Below are 8,040 nucleotides of genomic sequence, written 5' to 3'. Positions count from 1 at the left end.
GCATACTCTCCAGCCACGGAAAGCAGGCGTGCACACGCATCACGTCCTCCCTCCAGGTGGTGAAGCCATCAGCCGGACGGACCTAACAGAGTCTATGGCCAACTCGGCTCTCAGGCCACACTCAGGGTCGCGCAGCACGCGTTCAGCGGCGGTGGGCGCCGGCTACAGGCTACGAGGCCTCTGAACTGGTGGAAGCCCCAAGCCCCGACGCCGATCTCTGCAGCAAGGTGGCTCTGAGGTTGGAGCAATTCCCCCCAAAACTCTAGTCCCCCACTTCCAGCTGCTGCGACGTGCAGAGCCCCGGGGCTAAGGTCCGGGAAGGAGACCCCTGATCTTAACGCCCGAATCGCCCCAGCAAGCCAAGCGGCCTTTACAAACCGTAGTAAACATTTTATTTACAAGTCTGTGGCGTCCTAAGTGCCACACGTCTTTGCGCCACGACCGCTAGCGCGGGGAGCAACTGTTCAGTCAAAGGCTTCACAGTGTGAGCTGCTTGTATCCGGGGAGAAGCGCGCGGCTGGCGCTGGGAGCCTTCGGCGGGGGCACTGAGACTCCCCTCGGCTCTGTGCAGTGTGGGCTGCTCCAGCCCGGGGCAGCGAGGGCCGAGATGTGAACGCAGGGAAGGAGGCTCCACCGCTGCGTCTCCGGCCCTGGCCCCGCCGCCAACAGAAAGGAGGCACCAAATCCAGCCCACACTGGAGGGCTGGGAGTCTGCACGCAGGGCCCCGGGTCCCCTCCGCCCTCGTCCGGTCTATAGGCCGCCGAGCGGTGCCTGGGCGGGCTCGGGGCTTTTAGGGGCGCTGCTGAGGGTGGGCTGAGGCGCGGGGAGCAGCTCCGAGGCGCCGCCGCCGCCGCTGCCAAGGCTGCTGGCGCTGCCCGCGCTGGTGCTGCTGCTGCTGAGGCTGCTGAAGCCAAAACTGCCGCCGCTGTTTCCACCACTCCCAGCGCTGCTGGCAGCGAGGAGGGCGCCGGCGGCCGAAGCCTTGATGACCGTCGTTTGGTGCAGAGACCGCTCAGCCCCCTCAGTCCTCTCCGTGTCGCTGGGTGCCATGTCCAGAGACTCGGAGTCGCTGCTCTCGCTCTCGGCGTCGCCCTCGGAGCGGCTGGGGCTCCGCTCCTCCTGCTCGCCGTCGGCAGCCGGGGCTCCGCCCGACGGCTTCTCGCCTGCCTCCTTATCTTTGTCCTTCTGGGCCTGCGCCTCCTTGGAGTGCCGCCACTTCATTCGCCGGTTCTGGAACCACACCTTCACCTGCGCCGCGCCCCACGGGGAGACAAGAGGGACACTGAGATGAGACACAGGCCCGCTCCAATCCGACTAGCGTGCACCCGCGTGTCACCCTCAACGGTGGGAAAGCGCCGCTAAACGTCCTCAGCACCTCTACCACGGGCCGGGCACTGTGCTAGGCGCAGGGGCCCAGAGGAAGCCGAGGGAAACAACGACATCGCCAGGGATCCTCGCCTTCGGAACCCGCTAGTACTGTTTCTCAAAATGTGATCCTCCAGACCTCGAGCCTAAAACGACCTGGATGCTTGTTGGAAAGGCAGATTCCTGCACCTCGCCCTCAAACTACAGAGGATCTCTACTCTAAATCGATGCTTCTTAACCACACTGGAGTCAGGACTCCCCAAGAATCTAATTATGGACCCCTGGCCCAGAAAAATGCACATGTACCCAAGATTTTGCACACAATTTCAAGGGTTCGGTGAACCACTGTTAAGAATTCCTGCTAAGTCGGCCCCCTCCTCTACTGTCACTACCCAAGGCAAGTCCCTACACAAGCAATTCTTTTTAAGGAGGAACCGAACCGTGGGAAGTACAGAAGGGAAAGGAGGTTCAAAGAGTTAATCCCAGTGGGGTGTGGGCACCGCTGGACCTTCAGTAAAGAGCATTTCCTTGGCCTGTGTGTACTCAGAAGCTGATAAGGACTTGCTGTTTCCCGGGATAAACTAATCCTTCTGTGGGCTCGGAAAACGCTGGAATTAAACCTGTGCAAAGTGGCGAACGGGGGTAGGGATGGGGCAGAGATTCTATATAAATATATACGATCCCCTGGGGGACCCAATGCGTTCACACAAGTTCCAGCTTCCCTTTTAAAAATAACATCCACAGCTGGTGGAAAACGGCTGGGCTCTTCCAGTCTGTGTGTTGGGGAGGGGAGTTGTGTAATGGACGACAGAAAGACATAGAGAGATGGGGGTGGGGGGGCCGAAGGGAGCTATAAAAAAGTGCCTGCCTTCGGCTTCTGCCCTGCTAGGAACATTCAGCACCCAGGGAGCAAGGGCCACTTCTGTGGGATGTGGAAGAAGGGCGAATCTTCTATTTGCAAAACTCAAAAAGAAAAAAAAAAAAGTCCAGTTCTTGAATTTGAGAAAAGTAAAAAATTGAATTCAGAAATTAAATTCAGGCACAAAAAAATTGCTCTTGTCTTGAAAAAATTCAAGTAGGCAGAACCCGCTGAAATGCTTTTGGGCGTTCTAAGAAAATCTTTTTTTCTTTCTCTCCCTCACTCCCCCCGCCCCACGCCGGAGCAGTTCTTCAGAGCATTTGCCGTTAGAAAATCAGACCGACTGTGGCCGCTCCAAGCAGACTCCTCGCCCTACTGGGGCTAAGCAATTCCGTTTGAAATGATGTTTTCACTTCCTCACAACTGGGGATTTCACAATCCAGCAGCAGCAAAAGGAGGAGGAGGGAGGGGGGACGGGAGGAAAAAAAAACCCTAACAACAATCTCTTGACTTTGGATTTTTATCTCTTCTGAAATAAACTGCCTCCTACAGCGTATTGCACTACAGTCGAGTACATAATTATTATCTCCCGCGGCCTATTTGCTTTCTCCGCGGTTCTTTCGCCTGTTGGCCAAAATAAACACACTGTGTTTGTTGACATACATCTTTGGGGATGGGCTTTTCTTTCCGTCCTTCTTCCCCAGCCCCCTCCTCTCTCCTGCCTCAAGTTGGGAAGAACACAAAGTCTCGTGAAATTCAAGACCTTGTGTTTTCACCGCAAAAGGAGAGTGGGTGGGCAAGGAGGGGGCCTCGCGGCTGGGCGCGCGCTGCTGCTGCGCCCGAGGGGGCTGCGCGGTGCAGCGGGAGCTGACTTACCTGCGCGTCGGTGAGGCCCAGCATCGCCGCCAGCTGCTTTCTGTCCGGCTTGGTCACGTACTTCTGAATCTCAAACCTTTTCTCCAGGCCTTTCCTCTGCAGGTTGGAGAAGACCGCCCGAGACCATGAGCGCTTCCTCTTGTACGTCTGCGGCATAGTGTCCTTCGTGAGCACGGCGTAGGGACCTGCCGCCGGGAGGGAGCAGGAGGCAAAGAGAGACACGAGGGCTGCGTTAGCGCCCAGTCCGCGGCCTGCGGGCCCGGGCTCACAGTACTGCTTGTACGTTGTGCGTTAACAGTCAGCTCTACCCCGTTCAGAAAGCCCTTCAACGCAGACACAGAATGGCCTCTCTAAGGAGGAATTTTACAGCTCTTAAGACGGTAGTCAGTCGCCAGGCCTGACTACCGTGAGCGTGGAGTGGAGAAGCCCCGGTGGTTCGTCGATTAATTCCAAAGGAAAAACATAAACCTAACGCCTGGCCATCAGGCATGCGAAGGGTGAGCGAAAATGTCTCTCGGGGCCGGAAGGATCTAGAGGTCGCAGCCTCGATTCTCCACTGTGTGTGTGTGTGTGTGTGTGTGTGTACTTGCATATGCGCCCACGGGCGCAGTCCAAACCTCCTCGGGCAAAACTGTTTGAAGTCATTCCAAAATGCGTGTATGCTAATAAGCAACACCTCTTGCAGCATTTTCAAATCACCCTCTCGGGAAATAGACTAGGGAAAACCCCCACCCCACCCCACCCACCCACGCACACACTTTCTTGGCTCCCCAGGCCCCCCACCCCTTTCCCTCCCGGGAGCCGACCGAAGCGTGAGCCACCTCACTGAGAAACCTTTCGGTTTCTCTCTCCGAACTTGGTCGCCTCCCGCACCAACTCCGGGATTGCTACACCGCTGTCGCCACGTGAGGCGTCAGTCTTGAGTTTTCCATCCGTCGACCCTCCCATTAGGCCGTTGCTCGGGAGGGTTTCCGTACCTGGAAACGTGTCTTGAAATTGATGTTGAACTGAATTTCTCGGGTTTGAGCTTAAGGGACTCAGGATGGCAGAAGCCTCGTTAATGGGATCTAGAGATGCGAAGAACTGGCCGGTGGAGGGCTGCAGGCCCGGGAGGTGGACCCCCGCGGGCCGCCCGCCGGTTAGCAGGGACGTGAGATCTGGGGATGAGGGAAAAGAAGAGCTGGTTATACCTCAAGCAAACCCACACTCTCGGCTGATTTGTTCCTCTCCTCCCCTTCAACCTCCATTCGGTTTTCCTGGAGGGAAATCACGAGAGACGCCTGTCTCCGCACCTGAAACCCCTCTCTCCCGACAGTGACCGAGGGGGGTGCACGAAATGTTCCCCTGCATGTGCCACACGTCCACGCCCACACATACTACAAGGAAGGGCTTTACATAAAACGGCCAAAAACGAAGTCACTTTCAGGTGCCTTCCAAGAATTTCACAGACCTAAACTCTCCGCCCGAAGGAGCCCCCACTCTGCTGAGCTCTCCCCTCTTGGGAGTTCAGAGTCGATTTTATCTACATTCCTTGGGTAGAATTTCACCAGAAATCAGATAAATGGAAGGAAAAGTGTTCCCCAAAAGGGCTTTCCCTGTCAAATAATAGAGTTCTTTCTCTAGATATGTGATTGAAGAGACAGACAGATGATAGTTATTTTAGCAAATATTTACACCAACCACTTTTATGAATATTCATTCTGTGACGTGTGCTTTTAAAAGCATCCCTGGAGTCATTTTTTTTTAATTTTTTACGTAAAACAGGTGAGTTTTAAACCTAACGTTTCATAGTCTTCTTACAATTCATTTTCTTCTCCCTCATTTTATCGATTTGTCCTTAATTCTAAAAACACTCAGAGGCACCCCAAACTGGTCCAGGGACCTGAGAGTGCGTCAGGGCCCTGATCAGAGGCCTGCAGCCTCTCGCCCAAGACCTTACCTCTCAGCGTGTTGCCTTCCTTGACTTTGGGGTCAAATTCTGCAGACAAAATGCGGTCAATTCCAAATTTGAGGTCCTTGCTGGAGGGGGCCGGGGCCGAGCCGCTATGGTGGGGGTTCGGGACCACCCGCGCCCCGGAGGCCGGGGGCTGCAAAGCGCCGGCCCGGGGTGGAGGCGGAGGCTGTTGCTGCTGTGGTTGTTGCTGCTGCTGTTGTTGCTGTGGGTGATGGTGGTGGTAGGCGGCTGAGAGCGGAGACAGCCGCTGCGGGAAGCCAGCCGGGACTTCGGAGGGCGCCACCACCGGGGTGGGTCGAAGCGGGGATCTGGCCGCAGCTTGGAAAGAGGCGTGCGGGTGAGCCGAGCCCAAGTGCGCGGTGAGGGCGGCGGCCGAGGCCCCTGCCAGGCCCTCCGGGGCCGCCCCCGGCTCCCCCACACCGGCGTGCAGGATGTCTGCGATGCAGAAGGACGGTTTCTTGACCGCAGCGGGGTCCAGGGGGAAGGAACAGCCGCCTGGGCCGGCCGGGGAGCAGTAAGCGGCCGACCAGAGGCTGAAGTTGGAGGCGTAGAAGGGAGCCAGCCCGGCGGCGAACATCCTGGCGGGGCGCGCCGAGCGGCCGCCCTGGCCTGGCCGGCCGGGTGGACGGGTGAGTGCGTGCGCGGGGAGGGGCGCGCTGAGTCCGGGAGGAGGCGGCAGCCCAGCCGAGGACGATCCGCTTTCGCTTCTCCGTCCGCACTGAAGACAGGCCAGGGAGCCCTAGCGCCACCGAGGGAGGAGGCGAGGGCCGGATCCCCGCCGGTCACAGCCTGGGCCCCCGGCCTCACTTGAAAGGCGGCGCGACGCCCGCGCTCCCCGCGAGCTGGAGGCGAGCTAGGGGCGCTGGAGCGGCGAGGCGGGCGGGGGCCGCGGCTCCGCGCACGCCAGGGAAGCCGGGGAGACAGGGGCCGGGCACCGAAAGAAAAACCCAAACAGCTAAGCCCTCAGAGCTAAATTTAAAACAACAACAATAATAATCCGTTAGTTTAAAAAAAAAAAAAGTAATAAGAGGAAAAAAAAAAAAAAAACTCCTCTCTAAAAACTCCCAAAGTTTTGGCAGGAGCTTTCGAGTCAGACGCAGGGTAGGACCTCGATCCGAGCACTCATTGGTCATCCTCGTGACCAATGGGAGCGGGGACAGGGGGGGGAATTGGGAAAGAGGGGCGTGGCCCGCCCCCTCAGCCACGCCCCGGCCACGCCAAAGTGTTTGCTGCTGCCGCGTGGGCTGAGCCGGGTCGGGGGCGTCCTTCTCCGCGGTGTAAGGGCCAGGGTGGCTCTCCACTCGCTTCTGCGGCTCCGAACCGGCCCCGGGCGCGGAGACTTGGTCACTGCGCTCCTGGAGCGCTCGCCTGGGGAAGCTGGTACTCCCGCCTGTTACCGCGGGTGCAAAGCCCGCCTCCTGGAACGCGCGGGCGGCCCCCTTGGTTCCCTCCTCTTTCCTTCCCTCGGGCCGGATTTTCCTTCTCTCGGCCTTTATCCCGAGAGTCGGTATCCTCTGCAAAGCTCCGTCTTTCGTGCGCCCCCGCCCCCACGCAGCCCAGCCCGGAGCTCTCCCGCAGGAATGCTGGGGCCCTGAGTCCCCGCCCAATTTTGCACCGCGTCCGCCTCGCTGCCTCGGAGATCCTCAGGGAAGAGAGGAGGGGCGGTCGCAAATTAGCTTTATTCCAAGTTGTCACACAGTGACAAGCTGAACGAGTAACTTTTCAAACAAAATAAGATGGATGTCTCCGAACGTCTCCCTTGGACGCAGCCAAACCTTCCCCTCGAGCCTCAGAGACAACAAAACAGGCCGCCGTCCCAAACCCGGGAGAGCGGCACACGCGTCCCTCTCCTCTGCTGCACCTTGTAGGAAATGTCACCCTCCCTCCTCCGCCACATCCCCGGATCACGTGGGGTCCGTTGTTTTGCAAGTGCCCACAAGAGCAGATTTCCTTGGGGTTAAATACTACTTTCAATTTAGTGACTGTTTCCCCCAGAACCCCTTGGGCCTGGTCACAGTGAAGCTGCAGTGATGGCCACCGTCTCCCATTCGCTTCCATTCGCACTTTGGGTCTTTAGAGCGCACGGTGGGTGTAGTGGGGGGGTTTCTGCAACATCAACATCTCTATTTTAAGAATTCGTTCTCTTTTAAACTATAGTCAGAATGGATTTCCCCACCCCTCTCCCAAACAAACCACAGGCCACCCAGATGAGCTCTTCTTGAACATTTTCAGGAAGAAAATAAAATAATAACAATAATGAAACCACGAAATCTTTTGTTTTCGATTGTCCTAATAAGCATCTCCTAACAGAGCTTCTGTGCTTCTGTGGCACTTTTTCACCCCAAAAAAAACTTTCAATGTAGTTTCAATAAAGCTTCTGTGGCATTTTTTCTTATTTCGGTTCAGCACTAAGGCGTCTTACCAAATAAACACCGGAAGGCAACTGAACTTGCCATGCGTACCTCGAGTTCACGATTTGGGCTAATTAAATTAATTTCTAGTGGTTTCTAGCCTCTTGTTGCAGATGCTGTCATTTTAAGCTTTTGACTTTCTCCTGGAAAGTAAGCAACCACTTCCGACCAGCCAGCGCTGAGAACTCACCCCCTCCCTCTGTCTCGCTGTCTTTCTGTCTCTGCTCCCTCTTTCTTTTACTGAAGAGTTTTTCTGACCTGCTCCTTGCAGCCAGGACAGAGGTGTTATTTCCAGAGATGGAATGAAGGGGTGTGATCGGCTAAGGGCACGGGCACCAGAGGCGAGAGACGCAGGAAGCCCAGTCCTGTTTCCAGCCAGGGGCAAAGGAGTGACAAGCATAAGGCACTTGGGGCGTTAGACCCTCTTTGAAAGGCTGCAGTGGAGGCATTGCATGCAAAGGCTGAGGATTCTGGCGAGAGTCCGGTGGGAGGGCGCGGCCTCCCTGTAACTTCACAGCCTTCGGGGAAAGTGACGAGTGTGAGTGTGTATAGGGGCGGCCATAAACCTCCTCTT

At 56.9% G+C, this 8,040-nt stretch overlaps 1 protein-coding gene across 1 annotated transcript; it reads right to left on the bottom strand.

The window, feature by feature from the left end:
- Positions 1-369: 369 nt before the first annotated feature.
- On the bottom strand, positions 370-6,209 carry HLX (H2.0 like homeobox). Its single transcript, XM_004439674.3, has 4 exons — positions 5,041-6,209; positions 4,079-4,258; positions 3,102-3,286; positions 370-1,249 (listed from the first exon to the last, which is right to left on the bottom strand). Exons 1-4 carry the CDS (start codon positions 5,630-5,632, stop codon positions 752-754), a joined length of 1,455 nt encoding a protein of 484 aa, XP_004439731.1. The 5' UTR covers positions 5,633-6,209; the 3' UTR covers positions 370-751.
- Between the last annotated feature and the right edge of the window lie 1,831 nt (positions 6,210-8,040).

This window comes from Ceratotherium simum, chromosome 36, assembly GCF_057802395.1.
Source record: "Ceratotherium simum simum isolate JZ-2026a chromosome 36, ASM5780239v1, whole genome shotgun sequence".
In the NCBI taxonomy this organism is placed as follows: Eukaryota; Metazoa; Chordata; class Mammalia; order Perissodactyla; family Rhinocerotidae; genus Ceratotherium; species Ceratotherium simum.
This window is presented reverse-complemented; position numbering and strand designations above follow the sequence as displayed.

Coding starts and splice junctions, on each gene's coding strand:
- HLX (XM_004439674.3), bottom strand. CDS start 5,632: ATGTTCGCCGCCGGGCTGGCTCCCTTCTACGCCTCCAACTTCAGCCTC. Junction 4,259..5,040: donor GGAAGGCAACACGCTGAGAG/GTAAGGTCTTGG, acceptor CCTCATCCCCAG/ATCTCACGTCCCTGCTAACC. Junction 1,250..3,101: donor TGGGCCTCACCGACGCGCAG/GTAAGTCAGCTC, acceptor GGCGCGGCGCAG/GTGAAGGTGTGGTTCCAGAA.